The 22,773-nt window shown below is 42.5% G+C and overlaps 1 protein-coding gene across 5 annotated transcripts in view; it reads left to right on the top strand.

Moving 5' to 3' along the window:
• Window positions 1–22,773, top strand: part of NUDT14 (nudix hydrolase 14) — an 88,944-nt gene that overhangs the window by 58,687 nt on the left and 7,484 nt on the right. For all 5 annotated transcript variants that reach the window (XM_054027717.1, XM_054027716.1, XM_054027718.1 and 2 more), the window contains exons 3-4: window positions 7,443–7,507; window positions 12,002–12,239. In XM_054027717.1, the coding sequence (XP_053883692.1) occupies window positions 7,443–7,507; window positions 12,002–12,239 (303 nt within the window). The remainder of the gene's footprint in view (window positions 1–7,442; window positions 7,508–12,001; window positions 12,240–22,773) is intronic.

Genomic DNA, 22,773 nt, shown 5'->3' with positions numbered 1-22,773 from the left:
CTAGGGGCCATTAAAGGCCCTTCTTCCATTAAGAGATTTTTCAAGTTTTTGTTTCCAACATATGAAAAGCAATTAGTAAATGCTAGCAATTGCTTATGGATTAACTATAACCCAAGTAATCAAGATAGCAGATTATGAAGCAAATTACTACATGGTGAAATTGGGCCCATACCAAAAAAACATACTGACAATCCTGAAATAAACATGCTAATGGATTTGGCAAAGCAAATTTGAGTTTTGCATTTGAAAAAATATTTCAGTGGAATGGACTAAGCAGACTTTGTATTCCTCTTAGTGTCGGACCCGGTAGATCTGTACCTTTTTTAATATAGCCTTTGGAGATGCCACGTCTAGGAATGTCATAAAATGTGTCAATTTCCACCATTACAGGGAATTTAGAGTTGGGCCAGATTTTTTGTTAAGGTGATAGATAACTCAAAAAGTTTTCTATCCCAATAATACAGTTATAAAATGTATAGCTGACGTTCTTGTACAATAAAAGGTGCATTTAGAGTGACCATCCTTCCTATTAATGAGAGTCTTAGATTTGGGAGTATCTTTTTTTAAAAAGAGTTATACCAAGGGACTGGGACTTTAGATTCCTGTGTTCTGTTCCCAGCCCTGTGTGACCAGGGGTAAGTAATTCAAGTTACCCATTTTTAAAACTAAGAAGCAAAATACCTGCCTGTCTCAGAGTGTGAAACTAAAGGAGTTGAAATTTAAATTTTTACTCCTGGGAGAATTCTGCACCACTGAGCATGCGCAGAATTTATGTCCCCAGCAGATTTCTTTGCTTCCTGCAGAAAAATGACTTTCTGACGGGGAAGCAAAGGGAAGACACAAGAGTGGTCATGCGACCCTCCCCAGCAGTATGTTTCAGGTGGCCAGGGCAGCCGGCAGAGAGGTAAATCACTGTGGGGCAGAGGGCGGGACTGGGGAAGACCTAGCTGTGGGCTCCTACCCTGCGTTGGATCAGCTGCTAGTCCCGGCTTGGCTGGGGAGGATGGGACTTCCTCTTCCCCGCATGGCATCTGGGGCCAGGTCAGACCCACCCCCAGGTTTCTCCCATGGCTGCAGGAAGCTCTTCAAATTCCCTCCACACGCACACTTCCTGCACACATTGCTCTCAGCTGCAAGGGGAGGGATCCCTGTACAGGGAGCTGCTCCCCCATCCACCCAACCACCATGCATCCAGACCCCCTCACACCCAGACCCTCCCGCTGTGCCTCACCCCTCCGCACTCAGAATCTCCTTGATGAGCCCCCCTCCCCCTGCACCTGGAGTACCCTGACGAGCCACCTGTACCCCCACCTCACTGAGCCCCAACCAGCTGTACCTGGATCCCCACCCCACTGAGCCCCACTCCCTCAGTATCTGGACCCTCCACTGAGCCCCCCAGGCACCCCTGCTGAGCTCTATCCTCCCACACCAGATTCCCCCCCTCCCCCCGGCTGAGCCCAAACCACTACCACCTGGACTCCCCTGCAGAGTCCTATTACCATTGCACCCAGAACCCCCCAGCAAGCCTCTGTGCATCCAGATCCTCCCCACACCTGGATCCCCCACTGAGTTGCCTGCACCCAGATTGCCCCATACAGATGCCTCGCAACCCACACCTGGAGACCCCACACTAAGCCCCTCCACACTTGGCTCCTGCCTTGCTGAACCTGCCTGCCCACTCCTGGTGCACCTGGAACAGAAGGGTAGGGCCCCGGGGTGTTTCTGGGGCAGGCCCGGTCCTTGCGCTATGTCAGGGTTGGGTGCAGCCTCACTGCTAAGTCCGTGTCCTGGAGGGGAGAGCTGGACAGTGATCTCCCACCTTTGTGCAGCCAGTGGCCTGTGCTCCCCAATGCCATGTTGGAGCCTCCACATTTATTTGACAAATAAAATTTGCAGAAATTTCCATACTGTGCGCAGCATTTTTAATTTTTTGGCACAGAATGCTCTCAGGAGTATTAAGTGGTGGACTGAAATGAGCTTTGAGATTCTTGGCTGAATGGTGCTATATAAGTGTCATTAGTGGCCTGTCAGTATTGGTCTCTCTCTGAACAAATGCCATATTTAAACACTGAGTCCAAGTCATCATTTATTTTAAGTCCAGTCCCCTGTGCAGAGATAGGACCAAATGAACCTAGATCATGATAAAGCCACCACTAATTTTTCATATATTTATGGAAAAATAAAACCAGTGGCCCAGACCATCCCAGTGAACCCTGCACAAAAATGGAGCAGATGATTTTCTGCCTGCACAGCTTTGCTTCTTGGGAACCACAGGGGGAATGGACACTTGGCATGAGCAGCTGAAGGGGGCATGCGATCTCCCACCAACCCTGCGGGGTCATCACTTGTACTAGATTATGATACCTTTTCTGCCATTCCTCCCTGCTAAGTTTAGTCCTTAGGGCAGCTGCAGTCACAGTTACTGTGAAGAATCCTAACCCTCCTTCAGATCCAAGGTGATCTGTGGGGCTTGGTATCTCATTCTGAGGGGAAGCAAACACTAGCCTGCTCCTGGAATGATCCTGGGAGCATTTTGAGGAGTTTTCTTTTCCTGTAGGCTCCTTCCACAGGGTGAGCGAGGGCAGTATATTAGTCATATGTTCACTCTGTAACTTGTTTTAAAATGGAGACTGGTTCTGGAGCTACCATCTTATACCTGGAATGAGTTTTCCTTGGGAATGACCATTAAATTTTCCAGGGAAGGAACAACAACAAAAATAAATTCAGTGCATCTTTTTTCCATGTGTGCACACAAAATCTATTGTTAGACTAGATGTCTATGTTATGTCATTATCAGATTAAATTCTGTGCAGACCTCATACATTTCAAGGAAAGTCTACAATTTTCCTGTTCTTGTGGGTCTGTGTCATTGCTCTCATAACATAAATCTTGGGTTGGGTAAATTTTGTATGTATTATGCTGCCAACCATTAATCACAAGGTTTGCTGTGTACATTTCCATTTTTACTGTTTTTACTTTTATCATTTAAAGTCTATATTGTGTGTGTATATATACTATTTTAAACCAAGGATAACTGTAATGCTATTTTAAGAAATTTCTATGAAACATCAAACATGCATATAAATGTGTTACAGTATTTGGTCAATCAAAGACTATTACAATTCTGCCTTTACAACACATTAGGCCCATTCCACAGTGTGTGTGTGTGTGTGTGTGTGTGTGTGTATATGTGTGTGTGTGTGTATATATATATATATATATATATATATATATATATATACATACACCATCCAAAAAAATCTTCAGAGTAATTTTTTAAAATAAATATGCTCTCTCTCTCTCTCTCTGCATGCTTAACTGATTTAAAATTCAGGAACATAAGGATGTTTTTGTACCCTTAGAGGGCCAGATTCTGCATCTGAATCCACACACCTGGCTGCTGCACCCATATGGAGTCCCACTGAATTCAGTGGGGGCTCTTTGTGGGCTCAGGGATCTACCCATGGAAATCCAGTTGGATGACCTGGCCCCCACTTAGTGGATTTTTCAAATACCTGATCCCATGATTTTAGCAGCATGGAATTTCACAAGTAAAAAGGTACAAGCCTCATCATAAGCTGTGAAAGTCTCAAGGATGAGGTTTGATGGATTTTTAAAAAAATGATACCAAATTGCACTCGCATTGTAGCAAACGCATCCATCTCTGAGAGATTTAAATCTTAACCTATTAGGTTGTGACTCCCAAGCTGTGTAAGGAAACATTAGAATTCATCTGCCATAATTTAAAAAAAGCTATAAACATTAAACATTGTGTTCAGAATTTTGTCAGTCTCTGAGAAAATTAAAAGTAATGAAGAAAAATGTTCTACAAATCTGTGGCATCTCTGTGCCTTTTTGTCTCAAGATGGTGTGAGAGACAGACAATTGTAATAACTTGGTATTATTCCATTCCAGTTTAATTTGATCTTGTTCCTTAATTTTGACAGATTGTTTTTAAGTTTCCCATCTGTTCCATAGATATCTCAGATGATTGAATCTTAGGAAAATGTCTAATAGCTGATCCTTCTAAGTAGATGCAAGTTATTTAATATGATATCTTCCTCTCCAGATGCTAAGGAGGCCCAACCAAAGTCAAGGTTGGACGTGTATTAGGGGTGTAAGGAAGGCTATACAACCTCAGAAGCTAGTCTAGCCTTCAAGGGGTCTCCACTATCCCGTCTAACTTTACATTGTTGATTCAACTTCTCAGGTGACTTACACTGTTTTGTAGCCACAATATAAAAGGGAAGTTGTGACATGCCCCAGGGTGCAGTCTGGACTATGGAACCACTGTGCCCCCTTTAACTCTCCAGCCCAGGCTGTCTCCTACACTACTATGCTAGTGAACAGCAAACCCTACAGGCTCTGTTCATTCAGCCATCAGCATGCCCAGCAAAGTACCTAGATCCTCTCCCCAGCCACTCATGAACTGTATACAGGGCGACACCAGCAAATTCTCCCCCCAGCCCCAGCCTTAGCATTGCACCCCAGAAATGTGCCTTTTACACTGCTCAAGACCACCTTGAGCAATGAAAGCTCATTAATTAGTTTGTTATTCCGTCAAAGGGAAGTGGACATTCACCAGCCTTTGTAACCTAAGTAGATTCCCCAAACTTCAATCAAAAACACACTGGCTTAGATAAAACACTAGAATAAGTTTATTAACTAATAAAAGATAGATTATAAGTGATATAGGCATAAAAGTTCAGAATTGGTTACAAAATAAATAAAAGAGAAAAACACAGTCTAATTCCTAAACTTTATCAAGCTAAATCAAATTTGAAGTAATAAAGTTTCTCTTACCCAAAAACCCTAAAACAGTCTGTAACCTTTCCAGTTGGGAACACTGCCCCCAGTCCAAATGTTTCTTTGTCTTCCAAATGATCTTGTTGCCTTCAGTGTAGGTGGGGGAAGAGAGGTGAAGTGTTGATGTCATTGTCCCTTATTTTATACTCTCTTCCAGGTGCTTGAAACATCCTTGCTGTGTCATGGGGGTTAGACAGCCCCATAGTGTATGTGCTCAAGCAACTGTCTTTCATGAGAATTGTAAATCTCTTGTTTACAACTCCCCTGCTGATGAAGAGCCGTAAATGGCCAGTGATGGTTGCTTAACACCTGGCTGGATATTGGACACTCCTTTGTTGCTACTGAAGAGCTGGTCTATGGGCATTTCCCAGTCTAACAACATGTTTCAGTAATAAACATATAGCAAAATCTCATGACTTCATATACAGTGATACATTTTCACCAAACAGTGATGTTCAACAGATTATAACTTTCAAATGATACCTCACAAGACATACTTTGTACAAAACATATTGTAATACATAATCATATAACAGTGGTGAATATTGGGGTTTAGGGTGCTATTTTGAGGTACAGTCTATCGCAGAAGTTCAATAGAGAAACAAACAAAAAATTACTCTTATAGGGACAGAATAGTATCCAAAAAAAGAAAGAGAAATTGAAAATGGTCAAAGAACAATGCTGTGGAATCCGAAGAAGTGAGGTTTTTACTCACGAAAGCTTATGCCCAAATAAATCTGTTAGTCTTTAAGGTGCCACCAGACTCCTTGTTGTTTTTGTAGATACAGACTAACACGGCTACCCCCTGATACATAATATACCACAGTCCAGCAAACTGAAATCTTTAACAGCTTCAGACTTAAATTCAGTCCTCCTGTCTTTACACAATATTTGGCTAATAGCCTAATGTTCAACCAAAGAGAGAATCTCTATCTGTAAATAGAAAAAAATATCCAGTCATGCACAATAGCACAAAAAAGTTGTGTTGCTCAGTTTAAATTACCCTGCAAATGACATCTGGGGCAGGAGCCATCAGTATCCAATAGAGGTCTCTGTGTATCACCTCAGCTGAGCCAAACACAGGTTTCTAATGGGAGCACAGCACTCACTGGCGGCAGGCCTATCATCAACTTTCTCCAATGACAGCTGAACATTTCCATGTATGTCCTGTAAATGTGCGTTTACATAATGGTTTGCATGTTTCAGGTGGGTTTGCCCAGTTACGGACTTTAAGAGCAGTGACAAAGGTTCACTTTGCCTAGGTTTGGACTTCATGACTGGGAGTATTGGCGACATTTTTTTTCTTTGTTGCACAACATTGTAGATTTGGAGGTGTGCATTAGTTGCTGGAGTTATGTTATCTTTCCAAATGGGATTAAAATCGGTGTGGGTGAGGAGTCGTTTTTGCCCTCTTATGTCCCTGCACAGGGGTCAGCCAAATTCCAGCATCTAGTGCCCCAATATGTACATTAGGGTCTAGTTTAAAATAGATTTCTATATAGATAACTTACTCTTGTTATAGAAATGCTCTAAATAATCATTTTGACATAAGATGGAATTTAAAATACTGCTGAAGTTTCATAAAGATTTTGTATCTTGGTTGTCCCTTTAGTAATTTATATTCCTAGTAGTTGTTTAAAAAAAAAAACACAGTAGCAAGTGTTTGTTAGTAAATCCATAGTAAAAATTTATATACATCATAATTACATTTCAAATATTGTTGAATACTTGACTGCAGCCTGCAAATATTCCATCATTAACTTAACCCACTGGATTGAAAAACTGTATGATTCATTGAATAGTAAATTATCTTTCCAGTGATATGTACTGCACCTTGGCATTGCAAATGAAGGGCTGACACTATGATGATGAGAGTGGTATAAACTTGCTTTTCTGAGTTTTAAAGGGACACCAATTAACATTTTCAGATGAAAGTGTGATTGCTAACTTGTCGTGTGTTACAAATAAAACCTCAGATTAATTTCTTTCCATTATAGTAGAGACCGAAAAATAATTCTCTACTTTTTCGGTACTCCGTGAAGAGTCAGTTTGTTTCCCCAGTATCGTGAGCTAGTCACTTGTATGTGAGGTTTTCATATAGAAACAGGGGAGAAAAATCTTTAAAAAATTTGTGAAACCACAAAAAACTGGTAATAGCTGAAATGATTTATAACTTAATTTTGCAAATAACTAGATTTCAGGTTGATGGTGTCTGTTTTAAAGCCATAGACAAGCAATTTTAGTCCTTGACTTCAGTGGGGCTCCTTGCGAGTGCTAGGGTGCAACCATGAAGATTTGATTCCAGGTTTACAGCCTATATCTGTCCCTAATATCAGAAATAACTTGATTTTGGAAGCTCTTCCTGCTTTTATAATTAATAACTGTAGTCTTAGTCTTTTTTTTTTTTTCTTCTGCAAAGTGACTTAAGAGTGGATAAAGTCACCTGTGTTTTTGGGCCTGATTCTAAATCCACTGAAATCAGTGGATTTTGGATCAGGCCCTTGTTGCATTGTACATCATACATGTCTATATAGTTAAAAAATAAAATTCATGGAATGTAAGGTTAATAATACTGCATTAATCCATACTGGTTTATTCAGAGTGCATTGATCTGTTTTTTTCCCCCTCTTCCGTAGTGTCTCAATCCTGATATTTAATTCCTCTCGGCAATGCTTTGTTGTGGTGAAGCAGTTCCGCCCAGGTAATCCTCTTCTTTAGCTTTACTTTTGCTCCCAAGTGAAGCAAGCTATTAAGGGTTTAGCAGTTAAAAGTTGGGGGATGTATGGATAGTTGTGGTGATAAAATCTTTGTTCCATATTCTATTCCTTTGTCCTATAGCCCACTCTATTCACTAGATCAGAATTCCACAGAATAGGAATTGCCTTACTAGATGAAACCAGTGATCCAGATAGTCCATTAGTCTGTCTTTGACTTGAGCTACTGCCATGCTTCAGGGGAAGTTGCAAGCAGCCCTGTAGTGAGCAATTATGGAATAAGCTGCTCCTTTAGGAAGTTTCTTCTTGACCTATGGTAATTAGCAGATGGCTTATGCCCTGAATCATTAAGTTTTATGTTCCTTATTTTAAAAAAATATATAATCTTATCTAATGTGAGGCAATATATACTTGGGAATTTAAAAGAAACCTCAAAATTAGGGAATATTGATATATTATGCTCAAGTATATTTTTGCTTTATGGTATACTCCAATGTAATAGGTAGATTATTGGCTCTCTTACTTGTAAGAGGTGTTGATACCTTAAGAAATAATCTATTTAAATTAATTTTAGCGTTTTTATATCAATTGTTATAACTTCTGCCAGTATTTATTTTTTGGAGGTTAAAAATAAGATGTATTTTTCCTCAGCATGTTGGTTTTAACCAAAAAAAAAAAAAAGAGAGAGAATCTAAAAGATATTTCTCTTTTTATCTCTGTTGCTAAGAGACTGTTTCAAGACCATTCTGGTAGATGTCATTGGAAACTTTCTGGTGCAGTGTCTTACCATCCGCACTTGCCTATAGTGATTGACAGGCAGTTCAGTGTAATGCAACAATATTGTAACTTGTAGCTCATGTTTTCATTCAGCACTCTGTTGCCTATTGTAAGGAATAGGATTTATTTATATGCTTATTTAAAATCCTTATGTCTTTTATTTGCAACCAAATAGAAACTGCTAGTATGGCTAATACTCTCTTTGAGGCATTCTTAGGCGGCTGTAACTGCAAATATCTTTCATGATGCTTTTTTTCAAATGACTTTACGAAATTCACTCCTGTGCAGAGGGCACAAGGCTCCATGTACACATTAGCCTTTTAATACTATGCAAGACAGAGCTGGACACATTTTGTCTTTGAATCAGGTCTAATGCATAATAAAGTTAATTATTTTTGCAAATTAAAAAATGTAATAAAATACACCTCTACCCCGATATAACACTGTCCTCGGGAGCCAAAAAATCTTACCGCGTTATATTGAACTTGCTTTGATCCGCCGGAGCGCACAGCCCCGCCCCCCCCGAGCGCTTCTTTACCGCGTTCTATTCGAATTAGTGTTATATTGGGTCACGTTATATCGGGGTAGAGATGTAGATTCTTTTCAGGATGAATTTCTCATGGCAAGAGAAACAAATTAAACTGCTAGATAATATGAAATTAGGTTGGTCCATAAGCAAAGGGAATAGAGAACTGAATAAATGAAATACTACAAGTGTTCTGGCCAAGTGGATACCTCCAATATGCCATCTCCATGGAAATGTCAAATTCTGCTGGCTCTAGAGGGCCTAGTCTCCCAAAAAGCCTGCTGTTTTGATGTTATGTTCACAGAGATCAGAGAGGGCCCTGAATGTGCTCCGAATGGCTGGCCTTCTATGCAAATGGGCAGTCAAACATTCCAGTTCAGCTACTGCTCATACCCACTCCCACCAGAGTATATGTGATAGGATTAGATTTCCATTGCCTGGGGTTGATCTGCCATGCTGTCTGTAAAAATGCATAAATTAAGTGATGATTCTCTGTGTCCTATTTGCTCCCCTGTCAGAATCCCAACAGAAAGAGGATAGGGGAAGGGCACATTTCTATGGATATTTGAGAATTTGTGAATGATCAGCAGCAGTTTAAATCACTAGGTGTGTCTACTACAAGTGTGACTGTTGTATACATGTGTCTGCCCCTCCTCAGACAGACGAGAGGGTAGGACTAATTGACTCTTTTGCTAAAATGAAAATCTAAAAGAATGCTGAAGTGGTTTCCACTTTAGTCCCTTACAGATGCCCCGTTGAGATAGACTCTAGATATCATTAATTTGATAGTCAACGGACCACATCTTTCCAAATACAATTAAACAGTATGTAACTGGAGAAGACTTGGGTTAGTAGCACTAAACATACACCATGGGATTTTCAAGTTAACGTATAACAACCTTTCAGTGGGTTGTATGTATTTGCTGTTCCAGTGACTCAAAATACATAGCACCCAAGGCTTGTCACCAGCCAGGTTTTACATCTTAGGGCTCCCAAAACAATTGGTGAAAACAAAAAGAAATCAAAAGTTTAAACAGCAAACCAGTTCCCTCCCTGATCTGCTAAATTCCAGGAGCCTCTCCAAATCTATACTGCTGACTCCCCCCTCTTTTTCCTTGGAGAGCAAGCAAACCTTTTGTTTCAGTTACTTGAACGGGCTTGTTTTGGGTAACAATATCACCTGGTTTGACTAAGGCAGTTCAACTCTCTTCCCTGTGCCACGGCTGCACTGGAAGGAACTCACATAGTTAGGACTTTCCACTCAGAGAATCCACAAATCTTGCCTACGTGCTGGATCATTAATCATTAATAATTAATGATTCATGGTTAGGGCTCTACCAAATTCACTGCCATGAAAAGCACATCACGGACCAGTGAAATTTGTTAGAGTAATTCTGAGCTGAACTGCGGTTGTGTGTATCGGAGCTGCTTTGTCTGAAGTCAAGACTGGTGGAATCTGACCTCACTAACCATGTCATGGCATTTTCCCAGAAACGTTTTGGATATTTTCCCATATTTACCATCTGAGCCAAACTCAGATTTGGGATGTTGGAGCAAGCACATTAAAAATTCCCCCAGATTTGCTCAGTGAGATCCAACAAATAAAGCCAGATCCTCAGCTCGGGTAAATTGTCATACCTCTCGGAGCTATGGCAGTTTACACCAGTTAAGGATGTGTCTTCAGGATCTCCTTGACTTAAACCAAATACCCTCAGTAGTGGGCTACTTCTTCGGGAGTAATATTCCTTTATAACCAAAGATGAAAAGGGACAATGAAACATTGGACCAAGTTCAGTTGCTAACATTAAATTTGTACTCTCTTATGTAACAGAGTTTTAACATTTGGAATGAGACTTAGAAAAAAAATGTGCATGTTTATCATTTACTTGAAACTCATGTTACACTTACATTATATATTAATATATTTTAAACATTATTAAGGTATAATAAATGTCACAGATTATTAGATAAAACAGCAGTTTTCATGCTGGATATCAGATTATTAAATAAAGTAACAGTTTTCATGCTGGATATCTTATAACATTTAAATATCATATTTTTTCCTGTATCAAATTTGTTAATAAAAGATAGGGGGTGAAAATGGGAAACTTTGCAAAGAAGAGACAAATAGAGCTACATCTGTAAAAGAAAGTTTGAATGGCTCTATATATTTGGTAGTGCTTCTCTGTGTTTTAGGACCCAATCCTGCAGGCTTTACTTAGGAAAAATGTCCACTGAGATCAGTGAGAGTTTTGACTATAGGCTATAGAATCTGGCCCTTAGTATTTCCTTTAGGAGTGTATTACAGTGACAGCTGTTTCTAGATTAATGCAAAAGGTCCTTTGCAAATTCCACTCAAGAATCTGTGCAAAGAACTATATGTTCAAAAGAGGATTTTTCAAACAAACATACATGCTTTTCATAACCCTGTCCAAATAACAGCTGAGTTGACAGGCTGAAAGATTCATCATTGTGCACATGGTACAAAATGTACAGACCAACTTCCCAGCAGAGATAAATGCATAGATTAAAATAAACACTGATATGTACATTGGCCAACAAATGGAAGTTGTTTTGAACAATAGATTTTTGGGTTCAACCAGTTGCACTTAGTTTTGGTAGTATGTATGAGACATCCATATCAATATAAGCAGAACTAATATTCAAAGGACCATTTCACAGAAATGAAATAGAAAACAAAAATTCCACTGCTATTTCATTTTTTTCTCATTTTAACTAAAAATCAACTATGGATTACCCCATCAGTAGTAAATGCTTCACAATTAAGCAGTTTCAAATACTTACATCTCATAGCACGTGTGTACCTTTATGATATATTATGGAAACAGATTTTCAAAAGGTGTGAAATATTGCATGCTCCAGTCGCTTATCTGGGTAGTTATTGTGGCCTGTCACTTTGGTATGCAAATCATAGAATTTATCCACACAAAACCCATCATTTGTGTGTAAAAGTGATAATGTGCAAAAGTTGTGTCTTAATGTGATTTTTGCACACACACCAATGCAGGCAGCTGAACACCTTTTAGAATGTAGTCCTACATGATTTATTGTGTCTATTAGTTGGATTTGTTATAAATTGCATGGTGAAATTCACTTGGAGTAAGGGTAATAGTAGACTTTTCCACGCACAGTTGTTTTTTCTTTTGCATTTTTTTAGCTGTTTACATGTGTGAAATGGAACGGCACCATCCTCAAGACTTTCAAAGTAAAGACCAAGATAGCTGGTGTCCTCTATTGGATCCCTTACCAGCTACAGAAGGCGTGACCTATGAACTCTGCGCTGGTTTAGTAGACAAGCCAGGACTTTCTTTGGAGGAAATTGCATGCAACGAAGTCTTAGAAGAGTGTGGTTATGACATTCCCATTACAAACCTGAAGAGAATCACTTCGTACAGGTAAATAGCAGCCAAGTTGATGCTTTGTATTTAATCTTTTTCAAATGACAATTGTTAGAATAGCTTAGGGGTAAATTAATTTCCTTGCCAAATCAATGAGCTGGGAGAAACAGCCATCCACGATTGCTTAAGGGTGTAAACACCACGAAAGGAGAAGAATTATTTAGGGAGATAAGGGCTATAAACTGAGATTAATTAGATGAAATTCAAATTGAGGAAAATTGGGCTAGTAAAAACGATTAGACTGGGGAATAGAGAACCCCAAGGGAATTGGTGGAAAACCCATTGCTTGGGGCTCTTAAATGTTGAGTGGTTGAAGTGCTAGAAAGTGTATTGTAAGAAACAATCCTATACTCACAGGATGATAGGTTAGCTGACCTATTGTATTAGATTTCCATTATTCTAATTAAAAACTGAGCTGCACAACATGGGCTGTGAGCCTACACTGATGGGACCCCAGCATGAGGGTTTGTGCCACTGGATCTGTTCGCAAGATCAGGGCCATATGAAATATGTATTAGGATACATTTTATATCACTTTATTGCTGGCGCTGTTATGAACATTTTTACATGTGTAAAATATTTTAATAAATTACATCAGAAATAAGAGGAGAATATATTTGTGCTGTTCAGAATTAAAGAAATGTCAAGAATTAAATAATTTCAGAAGAAAATGTTTTCACAGCCTTATTGCCATTATATCTCCCTACCAGGCTGTAGCATTGTTAAAGGCATCTGTTACCATTATCCAAAATACATGTACAAGAGAATGGCTGCAGGTTTTTTACTTACTTCATTTTTACTTGACAGCTCTATTGAACTAGACCCTGTCATTGGTTTTTAATTTGGGAATTGAATACAAATCCACAGCTGTCAATCCTGGCAAATGTTATTTCCTGCTGGATTAACAAGCAACGCTTCTGATGGGGCGGGAGGGGGGGTGAGGGGTGAATCACAGGAGTTGTCTCTTGCAACTCCTTGAAGCTCTATTAGGGTTTTTTTTTACTGAAAGAAACAGTGCTTTCTAGAATTAACAAAAGCTGTTCATAGTATTTTGTATTTTGTGTGACATTGATGTGCTGTACCGACACAGATATCTAAAAAAATCTTTTAAAAAAATAAGTTGTGACCCTATTTCCATTGTAAACCCTCCATTTTTAGGGTTTATGACTCAATAGTAAGAATTCACATTTAGCTGAAACAACATACATTCTCTGTTAACAAATTTCTTTTAATTTTACAGAATTTTTTTTTTTTAGTTGAGTTGTCCAGGTTTTACTTGCAGTGTGACTCACAAATAGAATACATTTAGTGTGGTGATTAATCTTTAAGGCCCCTGTCCTACATTGTGGTGCTCATTGGCACAGCAGTTCACCTGCCTGGAGCCCCACTTGGTGGACCTCCACACAGGCTGAGTGATTCACTTTTGTAAATCAAAATGCAGGATTGTGACCCTAAAGCTGATATTTTTCTGGCTTTTATTTTGCACCTTGAAATAGGGTATTGGTGGTTTGTTTCAATTAAAAACTCACCTGTTGTTGGACTCTTTATAACTCTGCACTGCCACATGGGAGACAGAGTTGATTCCAAATCCTGTGTTCTTGCTCCCTTAGAAGGAATATGTTCAGCTCCTGTTGGGGAGAAGGGCTTTTGCAGCATTCATGTCTGGGTCCTGTTCACTCTTCCTCAGCTTGCAGCATGGTGGCCCAACATGAGCCTTGAGTATTGGCTGTAAGGGCAGAGTGTGAGAATTGGTCCCCTCTGTCAGGGACATTGAGTACCTCCGGAGGAAGTGGGGAGAATACTGAGCTTACCAATATCAGTGTTTGAAAAAATAGCTGTTCTTCAGATTGTTGAAATGCATTCTAGATAGTATCTTTATCAACCCTATAATAGCCAATACAAAATGCTGACATAAGACATTAGAATGGTTAGTATGTGTTCTTTCAGTGATTTGGGGATTAACATATAGTACATTGATCAGATCCATTATTATAGTCTATCATCTCAGTGATCTATATAATTTTTCCATTAAGTATTTATTGACCTGATATTTCAGGTCAGTACTGTGCAGAGTTCTTCACATTGTACAGCTTTGCATTTTCAGTCCCCACTGCTTTGTTCCTGGGAAGCATCTCAACAGGAGTGCAGTTGTGAAATCAGTTTGATGTGAACTAAGAGGAAGGTGTCTGGACATACAGTAAACAGTCGCATGTCAGTGCTCATTCTGAATTTCCTTCTTGTGAAAGTTTGAATTTAAGTAGTGAACAGTAATCTAATCTAGGTTTTATTTGTTTTCATAAATGAAGCCACTGTTTTAGTACAATAAAATTAGGAACATTTTAAAGTTATGACTAGAAAAGTGACTATGCAAGAGTGACACCTTCTTACTCAACAGTATGACAGCTATTGGGGGTGAGACTGCAGCTTGCCCTATGGGCCTACATAGGTAGTCAGAGGTTATAAAATTTTAACCTCAATCCCCTGCCTAGGCTTCCCACACTTGCACAGGTGGGAGGAGATTAGGAGGGTGGGGGTGAGGGGGTTGTGAGCAGAGCCTTTACTCTGGACCTCACAGCTGATACAGAACAGAGGAGAAAGTAATCTGTTGTAGTCCAGGAGCATGAGTGTAACAGAAAGTGAATTATGGCTCTTAGAGACATAATTTGTTGTCTGGTCTGCTCTGGGGGCTTTGCATTTATGTATCATCCCTTACTCAGGGCAGATTGCATAATCAGTCTAGCTTTATGGTATCTGAGTATTATAGTTGGGGCTGGTAGTCCCATGTATTACTAAGACTGCCCAACAGTTCCTATTATAAAGATTCTGTTTTCAGTTGCTTATAATTTTGTCAAACTTTAAGCATTTGGACTGAAATTTTATATGCTGAGTGTCTGCCTCAGGCTGATTTTTTTCCCCCCCTTCCCCCCCCCCACCAGCCAAAATGGTTCAACCGTTTCTGAAAACCAGGCTAGTGAAACATATGTTGTTTTGACTATGTTAAAAAAATTTCTGGTGCCCTCTTCTTTGAGAAATTTAGCACCCCGCTGGTTTGGAGCACTAGAATACAGTCCCCTTCAGAGCCTTGAATGAAATCCATGATTTCTGAGTTTCACCATTCCTCTGCAGAGAGCAGGTATCTATGAAACCCACTCGCAAAGTGTCTCATCCCACTTATTTACTATTTTTTGAGTGCTCGGCTTTGCAACTTAAAAATGTTACTTTAACATAGTGTTTTTGTGTGTCATTATTTATAGCTCCATCATTGGAGCTTTAGAGGTGTGTAAGAGAATAAGACCTGTATTCCATTGGATGCAGCAAAAAGCAGTATGATTATCATCTTATAAAAGAAATACCAGTTTTTCTGTGTCCTATGAGTGACCAGGTCTTTTGTGTTTTCCCTTTTATTAGATGGTGACAAGTTTCCTCCCGGTCCCCAGGTGGTTGACTATGGTTTCAAACTTGAACTTCTATGAAGTTCATCTGTGAACTAGCTTTTTAGGCTTCAACCCCCTCCGTGCCATGCTCAAGGCTTGTTTTATTGCACTGAAGAAAAAATAATGGAATTTTTCTTCCTGACTGCAAGATATCTATTAACTTCTAGCACTCCCATGAGTTCTAACATTTTCAAAGTCTTCACCGAGAATATTTGTAGAGTGCTTTAGATTTAAATAATTCAGCAGAACAAGATAAAAATTACTGATTGTTCTTCTTCGAGTGCTTGCTCATGTCCATTCCATCGTAGGTGTGCGCACGCACTGCATGCAGTCACTGGAGATTTTTCCCTCAATGGTATCCATCGGGCTGTCTCTAGCATCCTATAGTGCTGCATGCTCATGCGTTGGTATAAGGGGCCCGGCTGGCCCTACATCCTCTCAGTTCCTTCTTACAGCCCGTGATGGTCACTGGAACAGCTTCTCTTGCTTCGGCAAGACGTTCATGAGTGGTTCTTGTTATTCCCTCCTTTCTTTTCAAGTTTTGTTGCCTTCTGTTTATTTTTTTTAGTAGTTGTGTAAATAGTTGGACTCTCTCATTTGTTTAGAGGGCATCCTCTGTCCCTGGGGCCTGGCATGCCCTGGTCTCTGGGCTTCAAAGCCAGTGCCTCCTGCGGCAAGCCCATGCCGGTGAGCAACCAACACTCCAGCTGTCTGAAGTATCTGGAGGAAGCTTATGTGTGAGAGCGTTGCCAGATCTGCCGCCATTTCAAGCCTTGTACAATAAAGGACAGGGAGACTTCCTGATGGAAGTTTCACTCAGCCCATCGTCACAGCCAAGCCGGTCAGACTCTGCACCGAGTACCTTGGCATTGGTGCGGAGTGCTCCTCCAGCAGCACAGGTCTTTTGGCACCATTCTCCTTCACCGGTGCTGAGAAAGAATTACAAAAAGCAGCGGCCCAAAAGGGGACATTCCCTGGAACTGAGGAAGGACAAGCATGGGGAGCGCACCAGGGTGCGACCTGTGTTGGGCCACTTCTCTGCCCCTGCCCCACAAGCATCAACTTTGCCCTGCTCATAAGTGCCAGTAATCTGGTGCAGGACCAACTGCTGACCTTGGGGGGACATTGTGGCACCAGTGGGATCATGGTGCCATCCACCCCGGAGGCATTCGCCATGGCCAGGGACCTGATGGCACTCCTGGTACTGCCGACCCCGGCAGGGCAAGATCCAGCACCAGTGAGGATGGCAAGCAGAAGGGAGCATGTTGCCCTGAGATTCTATCCAGCATGGGTCCTCCAGAACTGATCAGAGGGAAACCAACCCTGCGGATGTCATCAAAGGCTTCCCTGCTCTGGCACCATTCCCTGGACCCTCGACACCAGCCAGTGGAAGTAACGGGTACTGCCTCCCCATGGCCCCACAAGCTGACTTGTCATGGGAGTCAGAGATGGAGTCATGCACCCAGCCATGGGGCTGATACCAGTACCCATAAGAATGGCCGTATTGGGTCAGACAAAAGGTCCATCTAGCCCAGTATCCAGTCTTCCGACAGTGGCCAATGCCAGGTGCCACAGGCCTACATTCTGTCAGATCCTGGTGTGGGTACCCCTCCAGGCACTTGGCCGAGTGGGCAGTAGCCTATGCAGGTCCTGTGGCCTTTTTGGAATCTTTGGGGATTTCCTCCAGTACTGGGACCACTTTCCAGCCATTCATACTCGGTGGTGTCTGAGAGAAAGGCCCCTCCAACACACCATCCAACACCTAACCCTGACTATAGTACCCAACCCAGTACCAATGCACAGGACTTGGGGATACGTGATGTGGGCAGTGCAGAAGAAGAGGAGGAATACCCCCTGGTGCAGGCCGCCTCCTCCCCAGACGAAGCTGTGTGGGGGTTGAGGAGCTCGGTGCCTCGGGATGACTTCAGCGCTCATCAGGAGCTATTGAAAAGGATGGCGTCTAACCTAGGGCTGGAAGTGGAGGTGCTTAAAGAATCCTTTCACAGCCTGATCGACATCTTGGCTGCAGCAGCTCTGTCAAAGGTGGCCCTACCCCTGAGGCTGTTATGCATTCAGGCAGATCCCTATGTCAGATTCCACCCTCTCTGCCCCCACTTCAAAAAGACCAGAGAAAAAGTACTTTGTTCCCACCAAAGGGTATGAGTACCTATATTCCCATCCCCTCTCGGGTCCCTTGTGGACGCAGTGGCCAATGAAAGAGACAGGCAAGTGCTGCAGGGCACGACTCGCAAGGCGAAGGATTGAAAGAAGCTGTATCGATTTAGTAGAAAGATTTATTCTACTGGTGGGTTGCAGCTCTGTATCTCCAACCAGCAGGCCTTGCTTGGGAGGTATGATTATAACATCTGGGACTCCGTGTCAGAATGCAAGGACTGACTGTCCCAGGAGTCCAGACAGGACTTATCTGCTCTGGTGGAGGCAGGGTAGACTATAGGCAGGGCCTCTCTCCAGATGCAGCTGACATAGCTGCTAGAATAATGGCATTGGGGCTAGTCATGCAAAGGTGCTGTTGGCTCCAATCCTTGGGACTACCACTGGAGGTTCAGCAGTCCATTCAGGCCTTTCTGTTTAAGGGAACTTCTCTCCTCCAAACAGATGGAAGCAAAACTCCATCACCTGAAAGATTCTAGCGCCACCCTCAAGTCCCTGGGCCTCTGTGCCCTGGTTCCTCAAAGAAGCACTTCAGACCTCAACAACCAGTCCACTTCTCAGCTCCGCCACTGCACCAAGACATGTTTAAGAAACAAAGCAGGGGTTATAAGTGCAGGCAACCGCCCTCTTCCTCCTCAGCCTCTCTACTGGGCCCACACAGATATCCTGGTGGCTCCAAACAGAACTTTTGAAGGGGTCCCCAAGGGCACTATATCCGTTCCCACACCGGCTCCTGCTCCCCCTTTGTTTTCAGACTGACTCTCCTACTTCAGCCTGGTATTGTCCCTCATCACCTCAGACCGTTAGGTGCTGAGTACAGTGGAGGAAGGTTTCAACTTTCAGTTTTCTTCTCTCCCTCCCTCCCCCTTTCCCCACCTCCATCCCCATCCCTCTTCAGGGACCCTTCTGACGAGCAACTTATAGTCCAGAAGTTGCAAGCCCTCCTTCGGATAGGGGCTGTGAAGGAGGTGCCTCAAAACTTGAGAGGGAAAGGGTTTTACTCCCGTTATTTCCTAATCCTGAAGGCCAAAGGGGTCTCTTGCATCTTGCATCGCCTCACAGTTATCTCAAGAAGCTGAAGTTCTGTATGGTCTTCCTGGCTTCAATCATTCCCTGCCTGGATCCAGGAGACTGTTGTGCCTCCCTCAACTTGAAAGAGGCCTATTTCCACATCTCCATTTTCCGGGTTCCTCAGGTTCCTAGTGAAGCCCGCACACTCCCAATTCACTGTCCTCCCCTTCGGCCTGTCAGCAAAATGCATGGCGGTGGTGGTGGCCTTCCTCAGAAGGGCGGGGTACGAGTCTACCCTTACCTCGATGACTGGCTGATCAAGGGCTGGTCCAAGGCCCAGGTGAGAGCCAGCACTGGTCTATTACAGACTACCTTCTGAGCCCTGGGCCTATTGATAAGTGAGCAGAAGTCAACTCTTATCCCTGTCCAGAGGATAGATATTTATCAGTGTGGTGCTTGATTACACCTGGGCCAGAGCCTTCCTCCCAGTGGCTTGCTTCCAGATAATGTTGGCTCTGATATATCAAGTCAAGGCCCACCCCATCACAACAGCCTGTTTCTGCCTCAAACGTTTAGGTCACATGGTGGCATGCAGTTACGTGGTGCAGCATGTGAGACTGCGCCTCAGATCCCTTCAAGTTTGGCTGGCCTTGGTGTACTCACTGGGCTGTCACCATTTGTCACACAGAACGTAAGCCAGTTGGTGGGATCGGACATTCCATGTGTCACTCCCCAGCCATCAGTATTCCTAATCTCGGATGCATCCAATCTAGGGTGGGGAGTTTACCTGCAGCACCTCAGGACTCAAGGCTGTGGTCCCAGAAGGAGCTCTCCTTGCATATAAACGTCAGAGAGCTCAGAGTGGTCTGCCTAGCATGCCAGGTGTTTTTACCCCAGATTGTAGGCAAGGTTGTGCGAGCACTTACAGACAACATAGCAGCCATGTTTTACATCAATAGGCAGGGAGAAGCACACTTCTCCATCCTGCGTCAAGAGGTCATTCGCTTGTGCGATTGCTGCACAAAGCACTCCATCCACCTTGAAGCTTCTCACCTTCCGGGAGCCTGGAACACTTTGGCAGATCATCTCAGAAGATCTTTCTCTTCTCACCATGAGTGGTCCCTTCATAACATAACCAGGTCCATCTTTCAGAGGTGGGAGTGTCCTCTTGTAGACCGCAGAACAGGAAATGTCAGCAGTTTTGCTCGCTACACAGTTGCAGCCCGGGCTCACTCAACAGATGCCTTCCTACTCCTATAGGCAAAGCACCTGTTGTACACGTTTCTCCCCCCCCCCCCATTCCTCTTGTGCACAAGGTCCACTGAAAGTCAAGCGAGACAAAGCAAGGGTTATTCTTATAGCCCCTGCATGGCTGCATCAACACTGATTCGGCCTGTTATTTGCCCTATAAGTAGCGATCCTGTTGCCACTCCCTCCCGTCCTGGACCTGATCTCACAAGATCAAGGCTGATTGCTCAAGGCCCTCCACCCGACTGTGCAGAAACTCCATGGTTAAATCTGGCAGAGCTGGCCTGTTCAGAACAAGTCTGCCAGGTCTTGCTAGGTAGTTGGAAACCTCCTAGAGCTACTCACCTTGCCAAGTGGAAGCGTTTCTCTCTGTGGTTATCCCCAAAAGGCCTCTTACTGGCTCGGTCGCCTCTCACCGACTCGGTCACCTCTCCAGTCTGTGCTGGACTACTTGCTCCATCTGAAACAATAGGGCCTAGCCATTTCATCAGTCAAGGTACACCTAGAGGCAATCTCAGCCTTCTACCCTCTGGTGGATGGTAGGTCAGTCTTTTCACACTAAATGTCCTTTGCTTCCTCAAGGACTTAAAGAGACTTTACCCTCAAATTTATGAACCCATTCCCCCATGGGATCTAAACCTGGTCCTGTCAAGGCTCACGGGCCCTCCCTTTGACCCGTTGGCATCATGCCCTCTGTCGTATCTCTCCTGGAAGGTCACCTTCTTGGTAGCAATTACCTTGGCCAGGAGGGTCTCAGAAATCTGTATATGGGGATTCTGATGTAAGGGCCCAATGTTCTTTAAGAACTAGGTACAAGTTCGCTCCCACCCCACATTCCTCCCAAATGTGAACATTTACAGTAAATAGAAGGTGTAAAAGAAAAAACACAGCCCTTATCCTATGGAGCTAGTATTGTGCATTTTAGTATTTTCAAAGGCATTATTCCTTCTACATAGTAACCGATGAATAGAATCCATTTTTACCTTATTGCATTGTGGTGAATAGCTGTTGTACAATAAAATGTATTATGATTAGAAAGATCACCTGCTAGTACACCTGTTTGTGGATAGTACTGTGTAATATAATTTTGTGTTAATTGCATCTATTCTTTTTCTTTCCTGCACCTGCTGCTTATAACATTAGAACTGTGTAAAGGTCTTAAGACATTACAGTGGAAATTGCACAAAATTTGTCTGAGTAGATTTGGAATGCAGTACAAAGGCCACTGAGATACTGTATTTGCTTGTAAACATGACAGTATGAATTCTCTACATAACAGATTCTGCATCCAAATAAAAGTTGCATTTTATAAATAGATAAGTTCCATATAGAGAACTTCACCTTAATTATGTACATTGAAACTACAAAGAATGTGAACATGTAGCACTTTGATTGTAAAATTAAAATGAATCACTGTTTAAGAAAAAGTTAGTAGTTCCGCTTTTATATACTGCATACCAGATTTATGAATGAAATTGTATACAGAATCTCATCATTGCTAACAAAGCCAGTTTGTTTATTGTGCAGTATTGCAAATGTTTCAACAGGGAATGGTCTAGGTGAGCACAGGCCCTACACGCCTGAACCTCCAAGGTATATACCCTACACGGCTCTACATGCCTAAGCAGCGCTTTCCACATCTACACCGTTATTTTTAGCAGTGTAGTGTCTTGCTGTCTCCCTGCTGCTAGAGCCTTTCCCCTTCCCTCCCCCAGTAAAAGGCTCCAGTGGTAGGGAAAGGCTCTGGCAGGGGGGAGGCAGCCGGGAAAGGGCTCCAGCAGCAGGACACACCGCAGTGATAAATGTAGATACAGCCTGCCTTTCACTACAGCACATAGCTCCTGTACCCAATATGCCACCGTAAGTGTAGACACAGCCTAAAAGGAATGTTTGAAAACCTGAAAGTTCCTTTTCACCCACCTCTTTATCCAGAGCTGTTCACTTACTTAGGGCTGGTCTACACTGGGGGGAGGGAGGAAAATCGATCTAAGATACCCAACTTCAGCTACGAGAATAATGTAGCTGAAGTCGACGTATCTTAGATTGATTTACCTCAGATCCTCACAGCACGGGATTGATGGCCGCGGCTCCCCCGTCAACTCCGCTTCTGCCTCTCGCTCTGGTGGAGTTCCGGAGTTGACGGGGAGCACGGTTGAGGATTGATTTATCGCGTCTAGACGAGATGCGATAAATTGATCCCCGATAGATCGATTACTACCCGCCGATCCGGTAGTGAAGACGTACCCTTAGATGGTTAAGAAAGAGCCCATGAAGGGATGCTTGGATTTCCCAGGGTTCTTGTTAACCGATATACACAACCTAAGTGCATAATGTCATTATTACATATAAGCATCCACACTGGTTGTCCTCCCCCCCCCCCCCCCAAAAAAAAGTATTTTATCGGTGTATATAGCACTCATTTTAAGGGACTACATTCATTTTTAGTCCAAGTCTCTTACATTCTACACACATTTGGTGTCCTATCACTTTTATTGTCAAAAATTATTTAGATTGGAATAAAGGATTATGAAATTGAAGTTACAGAATAATTTACACCACAAGAACAAATCCTGCAGCACTGTAAGTTTCCTGCATTCATAATTTTTGTATACCCCTCACTTTGCACTTGTCTCACATTGTGTAGCACGTTAGTGCTCGGCAAGTTA

Source organism: Malaclemys terrapin, chromosome 4 (genome assembly GCF_027887155.1).
Source record: "Malaclemys terrapin pileata isolate rMalTer1 chromosome 4, rMalTer1.hap1, whole genome shotgun sequence".
In the NCBI taxonomy this organism is placed as follows: Eukaryota; Metazoa; Chordata; order Testudines; family Emydidae; genus Malaclemys; species Malaclemys terrapin.
This window is presented reverse-complemented; position numbering and strand designations above follow the sequence as displayed.